Genomic DNA, 24,722 nt, shown 5'->3' on the forward strand with positions numbered 1-24,722 from the left:
GTTTGAGGAGGTGGTTGTGGGACGGGGACCTGATAATAACAAGAAGGTGAGTTGAGAGTGGTGAGGTTGTGTAGGTGAGTGAAGGCACTCCCTGAGGCACAATATCCCTCTTTGCCACTCCCCCAAGCAGTAGGAAACAAAGAGATCGGCCAGCTCACCAACAGGAGCGAGCAGGAAAGAGTTCCATCATTGGTAGGAGTGTTCCCACTGCCACCCTGGCCCCTGAACAGGGATACTTGGCTGGAATTCACAGGAAGTAACTGTGACAAGGCAAAGTCTGTTTCAGGACCGGCCCTGCTCCCAGCTACTTGGTGCACTGTGAACAATAGCCGTACTACCATGAGGCCATATTCCTAATGCCTTTCTGAGAGTCCAGCCTCAGACAAGCATGGTCTCCTGTGAGGCAGGAACACAGCTTCCTGACAAATGAGCAGGAGTGACCCTTATTCTTGGCTTCTGTCTGTCTCAAATGGAAAGACAGATGTTCCACACTACTGAAGTCTGGACAGCACCTCTGAAGCTCTGGAGATGGTCTCTTCCCTTCCTCTGGTGATGTCCACCTACTCCTGAAATGTAGCATCAAGGAACTTCAGCTGCTTGCTTGGCTCAACTGGATTCCAATTTTATCCTTCCCTTTAGTCCCTCAGAAATAAGCAGCGGAGAAATAATTCCCTTCCTGGGGATATCAGCTCATTCCTCTAGTGTATTTGCCACCCCTTAAAGGAGCACCTTAACCTGGGGTACTTGTGATTATTGACGCTAGAGTGGGTCCCTCCTAGATTCTGGGACAGCAGGTGTCTCCTGGGATTGTCCCAGGCAAACCAAGACATAGAGTCACCTTACCTAGCTGGATAATAGCCACCTAACTGACTTGTAAGAGTGAAATGAACATACCCCCAGGCACAGTGAGTGGTCTAATCAGGTTTGATTCAGTGAATCGCCACTAATGACACTGGTCCTTTGGTGTTTCAAGCCTCTGCACCTTATTTGGGCCTCCTTTCTACTTATTGCCTTTCTTCTTTTCTCTATTCCTTTACCTTTTGTCGTTGGCGTGTTACCGTCTTCATTTCTGCCACTAGACCTATGCCCCTGACTGCCTGGGATTAACAGAGGCTTTTACAACTCTGCTTACCCTCTTTTTCTTGATTCTAGGGCTGGTACCAGCCAAGCCCATTATTCTGGGTCCTAATCTGTTTGGTGGAGTTGTTACTCCACTTCTCTGACCTTGCACATAGGGCCTGGGCACTCCTAGGAATTAGGGGCAGGGTGGGGTTAGGGTTGAAACCCATTTGCTCAGACACTCCTATTTTATGTTCTATTAACTTTATTCCTCAGGGGAATACTTCCCTTTGCAGTCCTTTGTAGTTCACCCTTGGGTTCATATACAAGATCTCACAATTATCAGTGGAAACATACCCTGAAATCTTCAGTTTAGAGGCAGTCACTTTCAGGACCACCGAAGTCTCTGCCTGGTGGCTGCTTGCCTCCAGAAGGCAGAGCAGGAGTGACTGCCACATTGTCATGGCGGGAGCGCGTGAGGGCTAGTGTCTGTGAAGTGGGGGAAGAGTGGGGTCCTGTGGAATATGAGCAGGGCAGGAAGCCCCAGCCTGAACCTGTGCTGTGTTTGGGCCAAATATTGTCGCCCCCCGCCCCCGCCCACGAAAAAAACTCCTGCGCTCCCAGAAGGTGCGAGTACTGAGATTAGTGTCATGCGGGGCCGCTGAGTGTGACTTCCAACCCTCCAGCATCTCGTGTCCCACTCGTGTCGGAGCCCACGGCTTTTCAGGACAGGAAGCGCTGCGGGGTAGTGCGGGCAGGCAGGCACGTCACACCGGACAGCGACCAGATTGCTGCTTTCGGTTCCCCGGCGGGCGGTGAGGCAGAAAGCGCAGGGCGGAAAGGGGAGCCCCAGCACTTCAGAGCTGTCGGGCCGTGGCCAGGAAGCAAAGCACCGGAGCGCTGCGGTGCCAGCGGCCGGACTAGGGATGACCGGCAGGTTTGCGCTGGACCCAACCCCGAGGGCGGTCAGGCGCAAGGGGGCGGGCGCTGCCGTACTCCGGCCGCGGGGTCAGGGCGGGCCGGCCGGCGGGGCATTTAAACCCCGCTGACAGCCAGTCCCGCCCGGGACACGCGCCCAGCTCCGTAGCCTCCTCCGTCGACTCAGCCTTGGGTACCGGTCGGGCAAAATGCGGTCCTCTCTGGCTCCGGGAGTCTGGTTCTTCCGCGCCTTCTCCAGGGACAGCTGGTGAGCGGGGCAGGGGAGGGAGGCGCACCAGGACCTCCCGGGCTCGGGGCTTGCGGGGGGCCGCGAGGGGCCTCGGAGATCACCCCCAGATCGGCCCTGGCGTCGCCGCTTGGCCAGGGGTGCTGGCGGGACTTGGTCGCGGGCTCCTCCAGCGGCGCCCACCTCGGAGGTTGATAACCCTCCCTGCCTAACTCCGCCCGCCCTCCCCCAGACCCCGCGACGCTGACTCTGTGACACTGGTGAAGAACAGGCTGCCGGGGAGAGTCTCCAGCGTTTCCCGTTTCCATCCTCCCCTCCTAACACACACCCAGGGCGCTTTCAGAGCGCCTTTCTGTAGTTGAGCAGCTGGGGAACCTGGGCTCGCAGGCTGGGGAACCGAGACCAGGGGATGGTAGAGGAAAGGGGTGGCCACTGGGGTTTGTGAGTGTCCCTCTTGGTCCCCTTTAGCCTTCGAACGCCAAGGCCAGAACTCAGTGGTCCTGGGAGCTCGTCTGGAGGCCTTTCAGCGCCTGGAAAGGGCACAGCTCTCAGAGCAGAGCAGGGCAGCCCCTCAGCAATGGGCGAGGGGCTTCACAGTGATTCTCTTCCTGACCGCAGGGACCACATGTTGGGCTGCAAGGTGTGGTGGAGGGGTTTCAGCCACTCTTAGAGGCAGTCAGCCACTGGAGCAGTCCGTTTGGTCTGCACAGTTTTTAAAATATTGTGTTAGTTACCATTATTTACAAATAAAATTTAACAAAAATAGCTAGATTCCAGACTTCTCTTGAAAAACAGACGATGTGGACCGGGCATGGTGGCTCATCTTTGTAATCCCACCACTTTTGGGAGGCCAAGATGGGAGAATTGAAGGAGGCCAGGAGTTTGAGACCAGCCTGGCCAACATCGCCAGACCACCACCACCCCCCCACCCGGGTTCCCCCCTCACACCCCTCCCTGTCTCTATAAGTAAAAAAAGGAAAGAAAAGAAAAATGGATGATGTGGCAATACTGGGCCTAAATTTCCAAATTAAATGAACAGGATTGAGGAGTCCCCTTTAGATACAGCAGATGCTATTAAAATGGCCAATTTGTCCTGGTTTTGAAACAGTCTTTTGTCGGCAACCCTCTCAATCCTGGGCGAAACGAGACAGTTGGCTACCCTACACATTTTTTAATTGTTGAGAGCTCTCATCAATTCTAGCCTTCTTCACTAATTTAGATTATCTACCTAGTGTTTTTTGAGTTGGAGACTGTTAAAAGTTATTTTTCAGAAAAAGGTTAAAATTCTGACTCTCACAAAGACATAAAAATGAACCCATGTTAAAGATTTCGGTTCAAAAGAGAATTTAGAGAGGGGGATTGGGGAATTATTGTTTAATGGGTATGGAGTTTCAGTTTGGGAACATGATCAAGTTCAGGAAATGGATGATGGTAATGGTTGAGAGACAATGTGAACATACTTAATGCCACTTAAATGTAGACTGAAAATGGTTAGAATGGCAAAATTTACATAATGTATATTTTACAATTTCAAAAAGAGAATCTAAAGAATATATTCATATATAGGTTAGGAATATTGAGACTAAATGGTCTTCTACAGGTTGTGAGGGAAGACTACTGAAATAATCTTCACAGGCATATTTTGCGTGACTTCTCAGTTACCTACCACTTCAAAGAATTTTATAATAGCTCAAGGTCAATTAAAAGCTGGAATCTGATAACCTGGAGGACTATCCGCTAGACAAGGCATAGTTTTCCACGGACATACATTGTTTTTCTACAGTCTCTCCTGTTTTGATTTTTTTTTAATTTCCTAGAAAGATTATTCTTGATCACAAGATAAAGCTGGTCTCATTGAATTTGACTTGATTATGTACATAGGTACTACAAGTGTGTTTTACCCTATAGCCCTTGTTAAGTTAATAAACTTGACTGGAAGTTTTCATAAGGAATCCTAGATTCGATTTTTTAAAGCCTTTAATTATTTATTGTCCTGACATTAGAAGCTGAGTCAAGAAACTGTCTCCACCAGGTTTTACCTACTGTACTGATATATTTGGGCAAATTCCTCTTCTCAGGGTCCCCAAAATATCCTAAAGTTTCTGGGCTAGCCAGGGAGTGACCTTCCTTTTGGCTTGTAAACCTGGAAACCCAGTAAGCCCGTTTTCTTGGGAGGGTTTTCTTAGTATTGGCTCCATAGAGTGAACCTCAGTTTTTTTTTTTTTGTTTTTTGTTTTTTGTTTTTTGTTTTTTGTTTTTTTTTTGAGACAGAGTCTTGCTCTGTCGCCCAGGCTGGAGTGCTGTGGCCGGATCTCAGCTCACTGCAAGCTCCGCCTCCCGGGTTCCCGCCATTCTCCTGCCTCAGCCTCCCGAGTAGCTGGGACTACAGGCGCCCGCCACCTCGCCCGGCTAGTTTTTTGTATTTTTTAGTAGAGACGGGGTTTCACCGTGTTAGCCAGGATGGTCTCGATCTCCTGACCTCCTGATCCGCCCGTCTCGGCCTCCCAAAGTGCTGGGATTACAGGCTTGAGCCACCGCGCCCGGCCGAACCTCAGTTTTTAAAGGAGGCTGGTTGTATCTGATTAAATAGACATCCTGATGAAATACAACATCCAGGCAAGGTCTTGGTTGAACAACTGATTTTTCTAATTATATACTGGTTAAAAAAAAAAAAAAAAAATCTTACTCAGCCCGTGCAAATAACCATATTGCCATGAAAAGCAAGAAGATTCCATGAGAGTTTCTGAATTCTGAGGAGTCAGGTAGGGAGAAAAATATATTTATAAGTGTTTCATTTCAGTTTATGAAAGCAGAATCTACTAAGTTGTTATGGGTTAATATAGCCTAAGAAGAAAGAGAAAGGTCTTCCTTATATGTCCAGAAGATAGAACACTATAACAACATCAACAATATTCTGAACCTAGAAGACAGCCATCCCTCACCAGTTCATGCGGTCCAGTGTGATTAATTCTGTCCCGCTGAATCTTGGGTTAGCAATCTCAAAAACTTATCTGCTCCTTGACTAAAGAGTTCTGGAACTCCTGACTCAGTCCACTAGTACGTTCTTAATGTTGTCTAAGTGGTGCCATCAGAAGCCTATGCCCGAGAGCAATTACTCAGTACAGTGCTTTTCTGAGACAGTTCTCGGTTGTTAAAAACAAAAACTCTGGCCTGCTAGGCCCAGTGGCATGCTTACAGTCCCAGCTACTCCTGAGGCTGAGGTGGGAGGGTCCCTTGAGCCCAATAGTGTGGGACTGTAGTGCACCATGATCATGCCTGTGAATAGCCAGTGCACTCTAGTCTGGGCAACACAACAAGATCCCATCTCTTAAAAAACAAAAAACAAAAACTCCCCCTCTATTCTATAACTGAATACAGAGCCCTTAAGAAGCATCAGAGTAAAATAAAAACTCTCTGTAGGTGACAGAGACTCAAAAAGTGTTGATTAACTTATTACTGATAATTTTCAAGAATGAATGATCTGATAAGAATTCATGACAAGAATAATGCAACTGACAAGGAAATTTGGTTGCTTCTGTGGTATGCAAAACAAAAAGATGCTAATCCAAACAACAAAAAAATCTAGACAATGTCTAACAATATAAGGCTAATTTCAAAAAACACAATGAACATGATATTAATTTATAAAAATGAACATGACTTTTACAGAGAAAAAATCTTATAATAGATAAAATTTCTGAGATATAATTTACATAAAATGCCAAGAATATCGACTGAAGATACTCAGTGAGCTTGAGGTAAGTCCTGAACATCTGTATTTTAATAAAACTGCATAGGAAAGGCTGATGTACAACTCCAGTTGAAAACCAGTGGCCTGGAAGATGCTAGATTTAAATTAAAGAAGGAAAGTTGCAGCCCAGTAACTTATTTTATTATTTTATTTTATTTTATTTTTTCGAGACAGAGTCTTGCCCTGTCACCCAGATTGTAGTGCAGTGGCACAATCATAGCTCGCTGCAGCCTCAAACTCCTGGGCTCAAGGGATCCTCTTGCCTCAGCCTCCTAAGTAGCTGGGACTACAGGCATGCACCACCACACCCAGCTAAGTTTTTTATTTTTATAGAGACAGGGTCTGGCTATGTCGCCCAGGCTGGTCTCAAACTCCTGGCCTAAAGCCATCCTCCTACCTTATCTTCCCACCTCATCCTCCCAAAGTGCCAGGATTGCAGGCGTGAGCCACTGTGCCCAGCCTCCAGTAACATTTTAAATAATAATTGAAATCGTGACTAGTAACACATATATACTGTTGTCATCAGGGAAGGCACCATCAGGGTGCTGATAAATAGAAACATGTCATGTACAGAGAGGGCATTGAGAAATCTGCACAACTCTCATATAGCATATAATTTCTCAAATATTTAGATAAATAGTAATATTTTACCAATATAGATTTAACCTAGAGAAGGCTGAGCATCCCTTCTGACTTGACAATTATTTCTAAGCAATTGATCGATATTAACATATTAAATAAATCTAATTCTTTCTAGCACCTCTCTTTTTAAAAGATGAAAGAACAAATCTTTGTGGTTTTCCAGGAGCCCTCCCTCTTTTTAAATTAAATATTCAAACTCATCAAGATTTTGCCAACTTTGGCAAAATTTTAACGCATTTAATTGCTTATTTTCAGACTTATTGTTTGCATGTAATATAATCTAAGACAAATCAAATTTTCTTTCTACAGACCTACAAATTTATCCATTCAGATTTGAGCTTCACTGTTCTCTTTCTTATTCTGGAACAACCAGTCATTTTTCTTATGTGTAATATTTTTCCTTTTAATAAACAAAAACAGGTTTCAATACGATATATACAAAGTCATACTTCTCTGCCACTATTGCACCTAGTAGAGTCTCATTCAAGTATATTGGTTATATCTTTTAACCAAAGTAACTAACATTTCAGAGAGAATGGGGAGTGGGGAGGGTGGATCATCATAAACCATCTAGAACACACTAGCATTCTAGAAGGCTCAGTAATACACATAACATGACTTTCTCTAGCCTCCAGCACTCTTCACTTTCACACTTCTCAAGGTGTGAATTCAGCTACTGTGTTCCCCAACATCTCTGGGATTTAAGACAGACCTGGGTTGAAATCCTTTCACCACTGTGAGCCTTGAGTTTGCTGAGCCCCAGTTTCCTCATCAGTAAAAGTCAGATGGGTTCTTGAGGATAAATGTGATAATATAAGGAAATATTCTTGACGTCTTGTGGCTGATTGAGGGTACTCAATAGGTATCCTTTTACTTCCTTCCAGATAAGTTTAGGTTTGGATTCCTATCAAACACTAAATGTCACGTAGTTCTTCTGTAGGTCCATTATTATGCTGAGCTCTGAGGCCTGCAAAGACAGTCAAGACAGGGTTCTACCTTCTTGGAACTAAGAATCAAGCCGGAGAGAGGGTGTGTACACATAGTCAGCAATTTTGGAAGGCTCTGCTCTGCTTATTGAGTGCCAAAGGATGACATTTCCCATGTGCCATGTCATTCAGAGGACCAGCAAGGGGAGTGCAGAAGTCGGTTGGGGAGATTTTGAAGAAAACGACTTGTTGAGCATTTAACACATAAAAGGTTAGATATTATGTGTATACATTGCCTGGCATACAGGAAGCATGGAATACGTGGCGGCTTTTACTATCATTATTAGTGATGATGATGTTATTATTACAGATACATATTAACCCAATTCACCTTTCCTGTGCTAATCAAAATACAGTCCAGGGTGGAGACAAATAAAAATAAAGACTTATAGTCTGAAAATGAGAAATCAAGTCTCTGTCACATTTAACTGCTTTCACATGTCCCCCATTTAAGAAGTGAAGAAGACAGAACAGGAAGCTGAAAGTGGATTGGCCCTGGGCCTTGGACTCCTCCTCTGTAAAATGAGGGTAATAATAATACCTGTATCACACGAGTGTTTTGAGGTTGAAATGAGGTACTATGTGTAAGGTACTGAGGTCAGTGCCAGGCTGATGTGAAGCACTGAGTAAACACTAATGATTGACTATATTCTATTTGCTTTTCCTACTACTTTGTGCCAGGCATTGTTTATTTGTAATTCTTGTGGAACTGCAAGGTGAATGTTAGCTTCCCTGTGGAACATATGAGTATAATGAGGCACAGAGCAGTTATGTAAGCCTGTCCAGTGCCACACAGCTGATAAATGACTGAGCTGGAGTTGGAATCAAGATTAGTCTGACTCGTAAGCCCATGGTCTTTCCACTGCCTTCCTAATGATAGCGTTGGGTGGGGAAAAGATTACATGGCCATTTGGCCTTGGACAAATCACTTAACATCTCCAATAAGGCTCAATTTCCTTATCTATGAAATGGAAATAATGATGTACCTATATCACAGGGTTTTGGTGAAGTTAAATGAGAAACTGCTTAAAGCACTTAGCCCAGTGTCTAGCATACTTGGTATTGGCTAGGTGCTTATATATTTCTGTGAAGGGAGAGATTCATCTCCATTAGGAGAAGGAAGTCTTTGACTTGGATCTGGAGGTGTTCTGAGCAGAGGTCACAGAGCCGGCAAAGGCATGCAAGTGGAGACATGGCCCGTCCCCTGTCTATGAAGTAGTAACATGTAGCTCCAGCTGGCAGGAACAAAGGGCACCCCTGGACAGGAGGCTTGGAGTCATATGGCGCCAGGTGTGTGGAGACAGCTGCAGACATCCAAGCAAAAGTCAGAGACGGTGGAGTTTCTGCCCAGGAAGATGTTGCTGTCCTCCTCCTGTTAGGCCTTCCTTGTCAGGATGATGATGAGTGGCTTGTCCATGGCGTTTCAGAGCCACAGAGCACCGGAGGTTCCCCAGCCTGGAGCCTGGCTGGTTCCTGCCTTTTGTGCCAGTGTCTGTGCGGGTGTGTCTGGGAGCGCCTGGCAGCATGGGAAATGACTGCGGCTGGTCCTTATGGGGCTGGGCCCATTTCCTGGGGCCCTCTGAGGGGACAGCCCAGAACGTGCATAAGAAAAGCCTGTGGGAGGAAATACTAGGGTGACCACAGCTGGATGAGCAGGAATGGGCAGGAGGGCTAATTGGGCAGGCAGGAAAAGCAGGAGCTGTGAGCTTCCCACACCTCGATCTTCCCCTGTGAGCTGGAAAAGGCCACAGCTGAGCTAGGACGGATGGTTCTGCCCTATGGAGTTAGCTAAGGGCTTTCACTGCCGGTTCCTGGTGCCCACCCTGAGGAGGACGCAGGAGAAAGACATTCAAACGCATACCGAGAGATAACCTGTGTGCCAGACACTTTCACATCCAGGATATCTCATTTAATCTTTATAACACTCTCGTTCAGCAGGAGTGTATGATCTTATTTAAAGGAAGATCAAACTGAGGCTTAGAGACGTACAACAACTTGCCCAATGTCACGTGAAGTGGCAGAACCAGAAATAAGGACTCAGCCAATTTTGCTTGAAGTCTGAGGTCCGTTTCCTTGTTCTGTGGGCTAGCTCTCTCATATCTTACTTTCCTGCTGACTGCAAAGAGGTGCATGGTAAGGGCAGCAGAAAGGGCTGCTTAAAATGAGCTTTGATGGGAAGAGGCTGCTTGGAATAGGAAATGAGGGCTCCTGGGGAGAACCTGGAGGCTCAGCCCGTGATCCCTACTCTGGCCCCCCAGAAGGGGCATGTGAGCCTGTGGAGGTCCCATCCCCCACCCCTCGTGACAGCAGCTTCTCCCCCAGCTGCTTTTTGGGCTTCCTCTTCCACCCTGCTGTTTCCTCTTTCCCTCCCTACAGTGGACTGGCGCGCACCTCACTGGCCTGGGGTGGGGCTATCTGACTCAGGCCCTGTGGGCTGGTCTAGAAGGTAGCAGCAAGGTTTTGAAATAGTCTGTATGGTTGGCCAAGGCCTTGTTTTTTCCAGTCAAGTTTCTGTATCAACTGAGAGCTGGGGTCGGAGTTGACAGTCCCAAAGTAACAGCAGAATTGAGGACAGACACCAGGCGTAGAGTCCCTGAAGCCCAGGACGTCCTATCTGAGTCACTAACAGACACAGACACTAAGTTGGTGTGTGTGTGGGGTGGGGCGGGGTGGGGGGGCAGTGTTACTACTCTCCTGTTGGCTTTTGGCTCAGGTCTTGTCCCCTGGACCATTCCTGCTCAGGAGAAGGAAGGCCATCCTCCTACACCTCTAAGCAGGACTGCAGCTCTGCCATCATCAACATGCTTCCATCAGTGCTATTTACACAACCTTTCTTCAGAAGAGACACCGAGTTAAAACCTGTTGGCTGCCTCTTCTGAGCTCCCCCAACACTCCCACCCTCCCCGTTATTCCGGCTGCTGATCAGAGCCCCTGCTGCAGCATGAAGCCTGTCTTCATTCTGCCTGACCATTCAGGGTCCCCTACTCAGCTTTCTTCCCAAAGCAAAACCATCTGTCCTGTATTTTCCTCTTTCCTAAAACCGATTGTCATCTGAGCCACCAATCTCTTCTCAAACGTCCTGAGTTCCTCGTGGCTCCTGGCCAATGGCTTCTTTCTCTGGGAAGGCTCTCGGGGCAAGCTCTGAGCCAACTTGATCTCTCTGAGCATGCGCCCACGTCCCAGCTGGAGGAAGGACAGCAAACAGAGGGTTCCCTGAGGGGCTGGCTGCTGCCCTGAGAGAGCTTTGCGCCTCCCAGAGGGAGCCTTGTCCTGTCTTGCATGCTAAAGGCCTGGCTTAGGGCTCTGCCCCTGTGGTATCTGTTCCTGGCTGGCTTTTTCCTAGCAGGATATCTCCCAGTGCTGGTGGAGGGCTTGGCGGGGGGAGGTGGGCACTGTCACCATTGACCCCAGCCAGGTTCTTACTGTACCCAGCCCTCTATCCTTTTCAGATCTGCTTAGTCTCAGAACAGTCACATCCGAGAAGAGGCCACTGAGTCCATTTTCTCAGGACAAGTGCCAAAGTCACCTGTAGCCACAGCCAGTCCAGCCTGGGACGGGGGAGTGGCTAGGGAGCTACTGGGGAACAGGGGCTTTCTGACATCCCGGGAGCAGCGTCCCTCTGCTGGGCTGTTTCTTGGTTTTTGCTGTTGCAGTGGTGGTGGCAGTTGGTCTTTTGGGGGTTTTGTTTGTTTGTTTCTAATCTGTTGCTGCTTTGGGAGATGCCATTTCTTGATTTTTACCCCAGAAGCATTCCTAGTGCAAAGTCTCAACGAGGTCAATAAAGTTATTATCGGGCTTCTTCGAAAGAGTAGGTTGGACTGTCAGCTAATAGTTAAGAGATAGCTAGTCGACCTCTCTATCTAACTTGGTTATTCAGTAACCAGTATCCGGTGGGGGGAGGTGGGTTCTGAGAAGTGCCACCTCTTGCTAACAAAGTCTTTGAGGGCCATGAGACAGCCACCCCATCTGGAGCAGCCGGGGATCTTCCCCTCCATCCTTTGGTCATTGGCCTACTTGCCCAGCCTGGCCCAGCCTGGCCCAGCCCCTGGGTGGCATCCTCCCTGTCATAGCCACCCTGGGGCCAGCTAGGCAAGGCCTGACTCTTCATATTCTGTGCCCTGCTTCTTTTCTGGGACCTCTTGACTCATGAGGGAAGGACTGGTGACAGGAGAAGTGAAACCTGCGGGTTCTAAATGCAGGAGCGCATCAGCTGCCTTCCTGAAGCTAGTGTGAGCTTGGCAGTCTTGGCCTCCGTCTAGCCTAGCCCTTAGCCTGACCGAAGTTCCCAGTCTCCTGTGGACCATGGCACCTTGATCTTTCTCTTAGGAAGAGAAAGGGGAATGGATAGAGCACCAGACTCGGAGGAGGCCCTGACAATGGGGAATGGATAGAGCACCAGACTCGGAGGAGGCCCAGCTCCAACTATGCCATGCCCAGCGAGTGGTGTGACTTTGAGCTCGTCCCTCCATCCCTCTGGAGGCCAGGAAGGAAGTCCCAGAAGTGGCCAGTGCCAGGCCTAGTGTCACAAAACACAGCTGAGGACCCCCTGCACCCCCAAGACTCATGACTCTCCTGCTACCTTGGGTGTGTCAGGTTTTCTACCGGCAGATCATGGGGGACTCCAGGTGGTGGATTTCAGGGAGTTGGGGTCAGAGCTGACAGGGATACCAGGCTACCACCTGGAGGAGGGCAGGGCTGGAATCTTGGAACCTACCAGGTCAGGATGCAAGTGGGGACCCCTGCTGACATTCCTGTCTGCCCAGGGGAGCAGGTGGGAGGGCCCCAGGGCTGGAGTCTCCCCTATGTCCCACTGTAGGCTCCCCAAGAAGCCCTAGAGCCCACCACAGGCAAGGCCAGAGCTCTAGGAGCCAGAGAATCCTTATGTTCATCTAGACCCAGCTATGCACAGTGGGAGGTGGGGTGGAGGGTCCCAGGCTGGCAGCCACATCTCTGCCTTCCAGGTAAATCCAGGGCCTAGAACCTCCACTTCCCAGGAGAGTTTGGTTCAGCTCCTGACCCCACTTGGCTCCCCTAACAGAGCAATGTGGGCCGCCTCCACCCCTCCAGCCCTTCTTCCTCGTCTGAAAATTGGAAGCACACTAGCTGTCATCTAAGCGCTTGCTGGGCATCAGGAGCAATTTCAGACTGGTTAGGTGCATCTCACTAACCCATTAGTAGTTCTGAGAAAGGTGACAGACTCTGCTTTTCCGATGAGTAAAAAGATGTAAGGAATGAAACCAACTTTTGCCTGATTCCCAAGTCCTTACTCTTTTCTCTTATAGACATCCACCACCTGGGGTCCCCTGTGATGCTGCCATGTGCCTGGGAGTGGCTGGCAGGATGAAAAAGGCCCAGGGAACTGGCCTTGAGCCTTAGTGAGGAAGCCTGTCTGCGCTTCCCACCAAAACCTACAGGGCACAGCCCTGGGTCTTCACCTGGCTTAGGCTGGCAGGGGTTCAGAGCCGCTGACCTGGGAACTCCCGCTCTCTTCAGTGGCTTCCCATCACCTCCACAGATAGCCTAAATGCCACAGCTTGGCATCTGAGGCCCTGTGCCATGCCACCTGAGGCCCCTGCCCTTCCCAGCCACCTCTGCTCCTCTGCTTGACTTAGTTTCACCCTTCAGATATCCCCACTGAGACGGAGTTCCCCAAACAGGTAGTGTCATTTCACACCTCCATGCCTTCGTGCACGCTGCTTCCTCTCCCTGGCAGTCCTCCCTGCCCCAGCTGTGCTTGGCTTGGCCTCGTCCTGCTTGTTTTTGAAGCCTCAGCTCCAGGAATCCTTTCCCGACACTGCTCCCTCCTTCTGGCTCGGAGTCTCTCCTCTGTGTCATCTAGGGCTCTCTCTTACAGTGTCATCACACCAGGTCTAACTGTTTCCCGGCTGACCTGTGCGCCCAGGCAGGTGGAGATCCCGCTCATAGATTCTCTTGCTAGTGCTGGATTGTAGCATGGTGCCTGGTGCAGGATGGGCACAGGGATGCATGGGAGAGCAGCCTCGCTTCGGCCAAAGAGAATCAAGATGTTAGAAATGGGCACAGCTCCTCCTACTGAGGTTGGCAGGGACAGGACTCCAGACAAAAGGGCCATGGGGCAAATAAGGAAGAATACCTGGGGCCACAAGCAGCGGAGTCGGGGAGGGCAGGCTGGAGTTGACACAGTGCAGCGGGGGGAGTGGGGTGGGAGGGGAAGTGGTGCTAGCAGCAGGCTGTGCCTCCAGGCCCCCATTGGCTCTGACCAGCCCTGGGAGGGCTCAGCGTGAGTATGGAGGTGCAGTCTGGCTTCCTAGTCAACACCAGGCTACGCAGCCAGCAAGGGCTTCACTGCCGAGCCTGTGATGAAAGAACAGTCGTAGCTGGGGCCCCGAGGCCCCCAGGGATCTTTCAGACACTGAGAGGATCTGATTTGTCACCATGATCAGTGGTCAAACATCTTGGCAAAGGCCCTGGCGCGTCCATGTGGTCATGAAGGCTGGTCCCACTGACTGGGGGGCCTCAGCGGCAGTATAACCAGGGACCTGGGGACTGGGGGAGAGTCATGCTGTGTTCTCTTGTGGGACAGACAGGGTTGATGCTAGCAGCCACGTGTAACTGATGAGGAAACCAGAGGCAAAAAAAAAGGCTTAGGGATTCCCGGGAGGCTACACAGGCAATTAGTGAGAGGTGCCACGCAAAGCTTCCCGCCTCCCCCTGAACCAGGTGCATCCCAGGCAGGGCTTGGTGGGTGCTATCTGTAGGGCTGCAGGGTTCTTCCATCCATTGCTCTTTACAGAAGGCCAGCTGGACAACCTCTTCAAAGTCTCTCAGAGGATTGCCCTCAGATTCTAGAAGTCCCTGAACTAAGAGTCATGAGCCGTATGGCAATAGGTGGAACCTGGAAAACATTGTTGCCACAAGCTTGCCCATGTCAGTCACTGTGACAGGCACTTGGAGTAGCCCCAGCTTCCCTAGACAACCTGAGTCCCTAGAGGACCTCTCTGACCCACATGTGCACCTTTGGGAACCGGTGGTCCGAGAGGCTGGGGTGTGGAGCCGCCTGGATTCCAGACTGCACTGTTGCACCTTCATGCCGGATGGGATGGAAAGGCACTGAAAGCATTTTAGCAGAGCCGTGGAGGGGGCAGGAGCAACTTCAGTCTCTCAAGAACACAGACTGTGGGGACTCAGGTAGGAAGCTCAATCCAGGGGCAAAGTGAGAAGGAGCCTTGTAGCCCAAGCCCATTCAGGCTTCGCGGAAATGCCCCTTTATTTCCCAAGTGGTAGTGGGTGTTGCTTCATGCCACATTTGGGGGAAGTGGGTTTGAAGGAGGATTCTTAGGCAGAGGGAGCATCCAGTGTCCCCCCCTTGGGCTCTCAGAGCCAGGACAGAAAGAGCTTCAGGAGCCCTCCCACCCTTTTTCCTGACCTTTCTCCATGAAGTCTTCAGTGAGCCCTGGGTCTCGCCTAACTCCTGGCCCCTTCTCCTGGACTGGGGCTCCACTCTGAGGCCTATTTTCCATGCATGTCCTGGCTCCTGGCTGCAGCAAGGAAGCAGACAGTGACTCAGCAGGGCTCTGGGGTCCTTCCCCAGGCCTCAGGCTCGGGGAGCAGCCAGGGCGCAGTGGAAATGCTGAGTGCCACCCAACTGGACTGTTCTTTCCATCCTGGGCCAGGGCATGGGATGAGACGTGAGGAGTGGGAGACAGCACATGTGTGTGAGTCACAGATGGAAAGAATGGGCTCTATCCAGTGGGATGGACAGACTGAGACTAAGAAGAAGGCTTGGGTCTGTCACCGGCTGTCCCACTGCCACCTCTTTTCCAACTACCACCTGGCTGAAAGAGGTGCTGTGTCTGCCTGGTGGAAGCTTCAGAGAAGTGTCGACCTCATTTTAAAAGCAGACACTTCTCCTGACTGACTCAGTCTCCTTCCTACCGCCAATCATTTCAGACATGTGAAAACCACTCGAACTCCCTGCCCCCACCTCTGCTGCACACACACACACACACACACACACACACACACACACACACACGCACACACACACACACACACGCACACACACGCACACGCACACACACACACACACGCGCGCGCACACACACACACGCACACACACGCACACACACACGCACACACACAGGCGCCCTGACCTCAGGGAGGCCGACGAAAAGCAGAGGTGCTGCCAGCTGGTCAGAGCAGGCAGAGGTGCTTCCTGTGGGCTGGGGCTGAGCCAGCTCCAACAGAGGCCTCAGGAGTTGGGACCAGGGAGACAGGTCCCCTGAGCACCCTGGCCTCTGGGCATTTTTTCCCAGCCTCCCCTTGGCCTCTGCACCAAGAAGGAAAGAGCTGGTGGTGCCCAGGCCCTGGGACTGCCAGAGGGGACACGGGTCGGGGATGCTGGCCCAGAACTTCCAGCCGGGGCTGACTTCCCACTAACACAGATGCCGTCCCTTCCTGCAGGTTTCGAGGCTCCATCCTGTTGCTGACCTTCCTCATTTACACCTGCTATCACATGTCCAGGAAGCCCATCAGTGTCGTCAAAGTGAGGCTGGCTGGCAGCAAGGAGGAGTGCAGAAGCATACTGTCATAACCGTCCTTACCCCTTCCCATGGCCACCGAGGCTCCTTTTGAGTTTATTCCCTAAGACAGTTGTGTGGGTGGCTGTAGTTGGAATAAGCGTGCAGGGCCCCTGGGCTGTGTGGATGCTGCTCATGGCTCTGATGTGGCCGCTTTCCCCTGCAGCCAGTTCCTGCAGGAGGAGGTGCCAGTAGGGGGACATGGAATCTGGTTAGGAGGCAGTGTCTCTGGTATGGTTGGGGCAGGTGGTTGCTTGCTCCCCTCTGGGTCAACCCCTGACCTGTGTGTCCCATTGCCTCTCCAGAGCCGTCTGCACCAGAACTGCTCGGAGCAGATCAAACCCATCAATGATACTCACAGTCTCAATGACACCATGTGGTGCAGCTGGGCCCCATTTGGTAAGCACAGGGCAAGGTGCTCTTCCCATTTCCCATTCCCTCTTCCTCGAGAAGGGGGTGTCCAGGGAGGGCTTCCTGCAGGGGCATCCATGCAGTCAGCTTTCTGTTCCTCCCATCTGCTTTCAGACAAGGACAACTACAAGGAGTTACTGGCGGGCGTGGACAACGCCTTCCTTGTCGCCTATGCCATTGGCATGTTCATCAGGTAAGGACAGAGGCTAAGCCTGTGACCAAGAGGAGGATTTAGAGCTGCTGCCTCCCCTTAAGGAACCTGGGGGCAGCTGGGTTGAAGCGAACTCCCACCAGGGAGTGATGGCTCCCCAACGTGGGAGTGAGATCAGGGATGCTGCACATACAATCCACCCACAGCCATCCTCCGTGCCTTACCACGGTCGCAGGACTGCTCCTTCGCCTGGTAGACTCCCACTGGTAGCAGCTCTTTTGCCTGGAAAGGTTTTCCTGGATGTTGCCTTTGAGTCTGTTCACTCAGATAGCACAGTTGGTGGGTATGGACTGGGACCCTTTAAGGATGGCCCTGTGTGCATATATAGCTGGGAGAATCCCCGTCCTCTGCTGCATCCAAACCAGCGCGGGAAGCATGCTGTTCCTTGCCAGGAAGCCATGATCAATAAGGCTGCAAACTGCCTCCAAAGAGCTCACAGGCTAGTGGGGGCAATGGATGCATCGGCAGCTGGTGCTAAAACTGTGGCCGGCTCCATGACAGACGTGGCCATCGGGTGTTCTGGGAGCTCTGAGGTCGTTACTCAGTCCAAGCTGAGCTAGAGCAGAGGGGTCAGGGAAGGCTTCTTGGAGGAGATGGTGCCTGACCTGATGCAAGGGACTTGGGCATGGCGGAGCAGATGGAGACCTGGGCAGAAGGAATAGCAGGAGCAAGTAGGGCAAATGTGAAGAAGCAGCATGACCTACGGGAGGAACTGCGGGCAGGTGTATGGAGGGAGTGACAATGTAGGGAAGGCAGCAGGGCTGAGGGCTGAGGGCTGAGGGCATTTGCACATGAGGTCCACAGGCAGAGATGCATGGAAGGGTTTTCGCCAGGGCGTCCCATCCAGATGGGCATTTCTGAGAGTGATGCTGAGGTGGATGAGACTGGTCACACAGAGGGACCAATTTGACAACAGCCCAAGCCGTTGAGCTTGTGTTACTATAGTGGTGATAGAGGTGGAAAGAGGCGATGTACTGGAGTACTAGCTAAGAGGTAGCCCGGTGAGTCTTGGACACTGAATGTGAGGGGTGGGGAGGAGGGACGGGAGTCTGAGGGAGCTCTGAGCCTGGCTTGAGTGGCCAAGGGGTGGCATTCACTCAGATAAGGGTAGCAGGATGATGAAGGGGTCAGGGCGGTTGGCAGGAGGAGGAAGAGGAATTCGGCTTAAGAGCACTGGGTTTCAAATGCCCCAGGGGCATCTGAATAAAGGAGGCACCTGGCTGCGACTGACTGTGAAGCTCTGGGAGACAGATCAGGCCTGAAGATATGCATGTGGAGCTATTTAGCCTATGGGTGGTTGTTACAACCATAAAAGTGATACAAAAGGCTGCTCCGAGAGGAAAATCCACGACAGGGAGCGGCTGGCCAAGCGAGGAAGATGGGCAGGCTAAAGTCATGGAGCATGGCCAGGTGTCACAGAAGCAGTGGGGGACAGAGGTTGGCCCCGTCATATGGCCACACAGAGGTCATTGGTGGGACCTTGGCCAGAGCCACTTCCTAGTGTGGTGGGGGCAGAAATGTGGCAGGGAGTTGAGGTGGACTCAGAGGAGCTTAACCGCAGATCCAACTTTCTCTTCCCCAGTGGGGTTTTCGGGGAGCGGCTTCCGCTCCGTTACTACCTCTCAGCTGGAATGCTGCTCAGTGGCCTTTTCACCTCACTCTTTGGCCTGGGATATTTCTGGAACATCCACGAGCTCTGGTACTTTGTGGTCATCCAGGTATGAGTTACCATCTTGCACTTGGGCCTGTGTTCCCGTCTCGGGAAGGACCTGGGAGACTGCCGCTCACAGCGGATGGGAGCCTGTGTTCCTGGCTCCCTGTCTGGTGCTCTCTATTACACTGCACTGGGTTCCACCTCCTGGTCCTACTGCCCCCGCATTTATTCACTCAGAGAGTTGGCCTTGAGCACAATGCCGTGGTCACTTCTAATGCCTGAGAGGCTTGGTCTCTGCTTGAACAATCTTGAGCGAGAGAAGCCAGCTCATGACACTGGGGAGGTGTGGCATGTGTGTAAGGGAAGGGCAAGGTTTGTAGTGTGGGGTATGGAGGGCTCCTTGGCCATAAAATTGAACCTCCTCAGCCCAGAGTGGTCAGAGCAGGGAGCCAGTTGCTCAGCCCAGGTCTGCTCCCATCCTCCCTCCCCTCTCCCTGCAGGTCTGTAATGGACTCGTCCAGACCACAGGCTGGCCTTCTGTGGTGACCTGCGTTGGCAACTGGTTCGGGAAGGGGAAGTGAGTGTGACAAGGGAGGAGGAGTGGGAAGGATTGGGAGGGCTGGGGGTCCCGAGCTGGTCACTGTGGCCTCTGATGTGATTTCGGAGGGAAGGGTCAGAAAGCGGCCTCTGAGTTGCTGTTCACATGCTTAGCAGTGGCTAAAAGCAGGACTGATTTTCTCAGTGATGAGGCTTTAACCCATAGAGCAGGCAACCTTAGTTATGCTTTTTTCTAATAATAGATGAATTTCTATTTTCAACAAAGACAAAAAGCCTATAAAACGTTTTCCCCCCCTTAATTGGCTTGTGTGCAAAACAAAGTTGCTTCGGAGAAGGGATTTTCGACGTTGGCACTACTGACTTTCTGGGCTATTGGACCCTTGTTTGGGGACGGTCCTACCACTGCAGGCTGTTTAGTAGTAGCCTTCCTGGCATCTGCTCACTGGATGCCGTAGCACACCCCGAGTTGTGACCATCAAAAATCTCTAGCTGTTACCAGATGTCCCTGGTTGAGCACAGTGCTTTAGAGTGAGATGGTGGGACAGAAAAGAACGAGGGCCGGGCCCCCATGCCCTCGGTGTGGCTCGAGCTCCCATTGGCACTCACTCAGGGAGCTGGGCAGGGGGAGCGAGACCGCAGGCCCTGCAGCCACCTGCTTGACACCACCCAAGGTCTCCCACTCCTTGCTGACTTGCGGCTTTGGGGCTCAGTCTTTGGTGCCTTGGGGAAGCTGCAGTTGGCCCAGCTTTAGAGCTTGGTTGGGGCCGTTGCTATGAACAATGTGCTTTGCTTTTTACTTTTTCTCCCTCTTCCTTTCTCTCCCTCCCTTCCAGGCGGGGGTTCATCATGGGCATCTGGAATTCCCACACATCTGTGGGCAACATCCTGGGCTCCCTGATCGCCGGCATCTGGGTGAATGGGCAGTGGGGCCTGTCGTTCGTCGTGCCTGGCATCATTACCGCCATCATGGGTGTCATCACCTTCCTCTTCCTTATCGAACGTGAGTGGGCCCCTCACTCCCCACAGAGCCCACAAGTGAGCCTAGAATGTCTCGATTTCTGGGAGAAGGCAGCTAGATCTACTGGAAAGATTGCTGGTCACAGAGTGGGAGGACCAGCCTTGAGACTTTGGACAATCTCTCAGAGCCTTTATTTTCTCATTTGTAAAATAATAATAGTAATAATAATGTCTATTTTGTAGGATTTTTGCAGGCTTAACTGAGACACCATAGTTAAAATGCCTGGCCCATAGTAGGTGCTTGGCAAGCACTGGTTGAATCTGAGAGGTGTGAGCAAGGAAGGTGGAGTTGAAGGGACATTTTTACAGTGACCAGGCTCTCCACTTGCTGCAGGTGGCTTTGTGCACTAGCCAGGCCAGGTATGAGAGCCACTCTGTAGCTAAGAGTACTAAAGTCCAAGAGGCAGTAGTGACACAGCTGGTTGTTAGGAAAGCCAGGCCTAGAAAGCTGTCTCCTGAGCCCCAGGCCCTGCTCCCTTCTGCTGGGACACACACTGGCCACCTTAGGAGTTGGAGGTGGGGCCGGTTCCTGGGATGTCTTAGACCCAGTGCGAGGTGAGGGCCTGGCAATCACCTTGGGATTGGGGGGGTTGGGAAGCTTCTTAGAAGGCAATTTTTTTTTCCAGACCCAGAAGATGTGGACTGCTCCCCTCCTCAGCACCATGTGAGTGTGAGCCCTCCCAGCCCCGTCCCTGCCCTCCAACTCCATCCAGAGCGCTGGACGCAGAGAGGCCTGGGGAGCTAGAGCAGAGAGTTCTGGCCCTCACTGACCTCACAGACCCAGTGCTAGGCACATGGGTTGGCCCTACAGCCTGATGGGTCTGGCAGGTCAGTCCAGCCCGAGATGAACATGTGCCTCCCCATCCTGGGGGCCAGTGTCTCTTGCCTGGGCTGCACCTTCAGCTGGTGGGAGGCAGCACACAGACGCACCCACATCAGGGCTCGTCTCCTCTGCTCAGGGTGAGCCAGCTGAGAACCAGGACAACCCTGAGGACCCTGGGAACAGTCCCTGCTCTATCAGAGACAGCGGCCTTGAGACTGTGGCCAAAACCTCCAAGGGGCCATGCGAAGAGCCTGCTGCCATCGACTTCTTTGGGGCGCTCCGGATCCCAGTAAGAAGTTTGTGGAATGGAGGAAAGAGAGGGGCTCTCCATATTTTTCTGTTGGCGATGAGGAGATGGGGTGCTTGGGTGATCTCTTTTTCTAGAACTTCTTTATAGGGGAGATGTAAGCTGGGCAGCCTGCCTGGGGAGGGCAGTGTGGGAGACTTGTCTCGAAACGACCTTGCACAGTGGTCATGTTGCTTTTATTGGGACTGGATGTGTTGGAGGCTGCCTTGTGTGGCAGGTGATGGAAAGTACTGGGGTGGTGCTGAGCACCCCTCGGGGCCACCACTGAACCCAGGACCTCTGGACCCCTTCCCATGTGCCCCCTGTTGCACTCCCCAGGGCGTGGTCGAGTTCTCTCTGTGTCTGCTGTTTGCCAAGCTGGTCAGTTACACCTTCCTCTACTGGCTGCCCCTCTACATCTTCAATGTGGGTAAGTCCAAGAGAAGGGGAATGAAGGGGTCTCTGAGGAGGCAAGGCCACCTCTGGTGGGAGAGGAAGCCCGTCGTGGTGATACCTGTGATTCCGGTATATAGACAGAATTCCTGCTGAACCTCTCCTAGAGTGAAAGGAGCTTGATTTAGTTCTTTATTTAAATGAAAGCTAAACCCAGCGCACTACCCCCTAGACCCTGACTCCAGCCACCTTCCCTCCGTTGGAACTGAGCTGAGGATTAGGAACTCAGAGCTCTGTTCTGCAATTCTTGCTGTCTTCTTCTCTAGCCCTTAGTGTAGGAGAAGCCCCCTCCAGGCTGCTTGGCTCATAGGTGGTAGGGTTGGGAGGTGCTAGGAAAGGCCTGCCTGCCGGATCCGTCCCCAGTCCAAGGAAGAGGGCCTGATGAGCGACCCCACTCCTTGTAGCCTGGTGGTGACCATGGTGGTCTCCCAGTGGGACCTCATGGGATTGATGCCCCTATGCCTGGGTCTGCTGGGCTGCACTGGTGTTCTGCCCTGTCTCACAGACCTACTCCCTGCTGCCCCTGCGCAGGGATGTACAGATGAGAAGAGATCACTTGAAAAAGGATGTTTCATGTCCACCTGGCCTGGGTCTCGGCTTTTCCATAGGTCGGGCTACCAAAGAGCAGCCCACCGCGCCCTGCCCAGCCCCCAGGAGCCTCCAAGCTCCACCAGGGCTGAGGACCTCTCACCCAGTACTGCTCCCCTCCCTCCCAGCCCTGGGGAGGAACAACAGCACCTTGCCACACGTTGTGCTTGCTCTGAACAGGATACTGTAGGAATTACTCATGGCCAAGTCTCAAGCCGTAGCTTGCCCTGCAGCTCTGTCGGGGCCTCTCTCTGTGACAGTGTGGAGTGCTAGGGCAGCTTCTTGGACACCGTGACTCTTTGTTTTGTGGCCTTGGTGCTGACTTCAGAGTATGAGGCAATCTCGAGGGTGGGGCTACAATCTCAGCTTCTGGACATTCCTTTTTTAAAACATGGAGCCAAGGCCTGTTACCTGAGGCCCCTGTGTCCCTGCAAGTCTCCTTCCTGGCTCTGTGTATGAGCACAGCCTCAGGTAAACGGGAGGAGCGCCTAGTGCTGCTAGGGCCCCAGTGAAGCAGAGAAAGGGCTGGGCTGAGCCTCAGGTTGCGTTCCAGGGGAAAGGTGGCCACGGGACAGCAGGCTTGGGGGCCAGATCCCAGGGCTTGCCAGGGAGGGCTTGTTCTGGGAGGTGAAGGTCATCCTGCAGGGGAAGAGGGCAGTACAGGACGGGACCAGGAGGGCATCTGTCCAAACTGCTGCACTCTCACCCTGTGGCCCTGGCCAGCCTGCTCCACACGTCCCTAGCTCTTCCTCGGAAAAGGGGGCAGTGGCCTGGATCATGCTCTGCAGGGCTTCTAGCTGTGACGCTCAAGGATGTTTGTCCTGAATCCCAGGTCTGACCACATACCTGTGTTTTCCACAGCTCACTTTAGTGCCAAGGAGGCTGGGGACCTGTCTACACTCTTTGATGTCGGTGGCATCATAGGTGAGGCCCTGCCCTGCTCTGCCAGCAGTCTCCCTTCCCCTCTTTTCTTGTGGGGTGCAGGAAGAAGTGACAGGTCCAATGGGCTATGACCCGGGTAGGTGGCACCAGAGGAAAAATGGCTCCTGGGTTTATTCTCAGTTCTGCTCCTGCCTGGCTGGGTGGGCCTAAGAAAGATGCCCTTTTGTTTGGTCTCCAGTAGTGATGGGCACTAGAGGAAGGGGAGGGCTGCAGACAAAGCAGCTCTGCTGGTTCTTGCTGGCAGGCCCAGGCCAGCACTGGGCACAGCTGGGGTGCCAGGTGAGGGGATGGGTGGCCCTGTCTGGGAGGCAGTGTGTGAGTGGGTATGTGTTCCAGGCGGCATCATGGCCGGGCTCATCTCTGACTACACCAATGGCAGGGCCACCACTTGCTGCGTCATGCTCATCTTGGCTGCCCCCATGGTACGTATAACCTCGAGGGTAAAGTGCAAATGCATGTGAGCAGGAGCCTGTGTGGGCCTCTGGCCTGTGTGCACGTCCACGTGTTACACACATGGTTGTCTCTGTGTACACGTGCACGTGCATCCCTGTGCGCACACGGGGGAGGAGAGGCGAGGGTCAGCAGAGGCACCTTGGAAAAAGAGCCAGACTGCAGACTTTAGAGGGAGATTCATGACTGTTTGGCCTTGGTAGAGAAGGAGACCACCTCCTAAACGTCTTGATCAAGGAAAGAAGAGATTGAGGTTGAATCTGAGAGAAGACTGTTGGGAGAAAGGGAGATGATAGAGTACCACGTTTTAGGCCGTCCATCCTGGGACATTTAAAGACCAGAGAAATCTGGGTATGCGAGGGAAAAGGAATAGGATGCCTTCAGGGCAGGAGACGGTTGTTCCAGACCTCAGGGCTCCAGGCCGGCAAAGGGATTCTGGGTGACTCTGCCTCTCCCCTCTCTTCTCTCAGATGTTCCTGTACAACTACATTGGCCAGGACGGGATTACCAGCTCCATAGGTGAGGAGGAGGTTGCAAGTCCTGCCAGGCCATGAGAAAGGCACTGCCTTGGGGGCCCCATGAGGCCAGCCCACGTGGGGGCACTGGCAGGTGGAGGGGCTGGGAGGGCTGAAGGCCAGAGGGTGCTCCTGCCCTGGGGCTGGGGCTGTGGGTGGTGCCTCCTCTCTGACTGGGCTGTCTCTGTGCCGTCCCAGTGATGCTGATCATCTGCGGGGGCCTGGTCAACGGCCCATACGCGCTCATCACCACTGCTGTCTCTGCTGACCTGGTAAGTGGGGCCACCTCCCGAGGGCCAGGAACCACTCTGGGGGCTTGGTCATGGCCACCATCTCCAGGTCCATTTCCCACTGTCTCCCATCCCGCAGAGGAGAAACCATCAAAGTCCTTCAGAATGTACCATGGGCCCCTCTCCTCTCAAGCCCAGACCCCAGTCACCACCTTCCCTGAGTCAGCCCCTCTCCTGTCCTGGTTCCGCTCCTGCAGCCGCTTGGCTGGGCTTTCCCACTCCACTGTCTCTCTCCAGGGCACTCACAAGAGCCTGAAGGGCAACGCCAAAGCCCTGTCCACAGTCACGGCCATCATCGACGGCACCGGCTCCATAGGTCTGTGACTCTAGCTCTGTTGTGGGCCGGCCCCTGGGCATAGTGCC

The 24,722-nt window shown here is 52.3% G+C and overlaps 1 protein-coding gene across 3 annotated transcripts in view; it reads left to right on the top strand.

The window, feature by feature from the left end:
• Window positions 1-2,085: 2,085 nt before the first annotated feature.
• LOC105476273 (solute carrier family 37 member 2) overlaps window positions 2,086-24,722 on the top strand; it is a 28,864-nt gene continuing 6,227 nt past the window's right edge. For 2 of the 3 annotated variants that reach the window (XM_011732042.3, XM_011732043.3), the window contains exons 1-15: window positions 2,086-2,245; window positions 16,046-16,127; window positions 16,467-16,560; window positions 16,687-16,765; window positions 18,366-18,501; window positions 18,938-19,014; window positions 19,829-19,995; window positions 20,639-20,676; window positions 20,972-21,124; window positions 21,461-21,551; window positions 23,024-23,086; window positions 23,441-23,526; window positions 24,025-24,073; window positions 24,268-24,341; window positions 24,597-24,675. In XM_011732042.3, coding sequence (XP_011730344.1) covers window positions 2,187-2,245; window positions 16,046-16,127; window positions 16,467-16,560; window positions 16,687-16,765; window positions 18,366-18,501; window positions 18,938-19,014; window positions 19,829-19,995; window positions 20,639-20,676; window positions 20,972-21,124; window positions 21,461-21,551; window positions 23,024-23,086; window positions 23,441-23,526; window positions 24,025-24,073; window positions 24,268-24,341; window positions 24,597-24,675 — 1,327 coding nt within the window. In that variant the 5' untranslated portion in view covers window positions 2,086-2,186. The remainder of the gene's footprint in view (window positions 2,246-16,045; window positions 16,128-16,466; window positions 16,561-16,686; window positions 16,766-18,365; window positions 18,502-18,937; window positions 19,015-19,828; window positions 19,996-20,638; window positions 20,677-20,971; window positions 21,125-21,460; window positions 21,552-23,023; window positions 23,087-23,440; window positions 23,527-24,024; window positions 24,074-24,267; window positions 24,342-24,596; window positions 24,676-24,722) is intronic. The other variant, XM_011732044.3, reaches the window with a different exon arrangement.

This window comes from Macaca nemestrina, chromosome 12 (assembly GCF_043159975.1).
Source record: "Macaca nemestrina isolate mMacNem1 chromosome 12, mMacNem.hap1, whole genome shotgun sequence".
Lineage (NCBI taxonomy): Eukaryota > Metazoa > Chordata > Mammalia > Primates > Cercopithecidae > Macaca > Macaca nemestrina.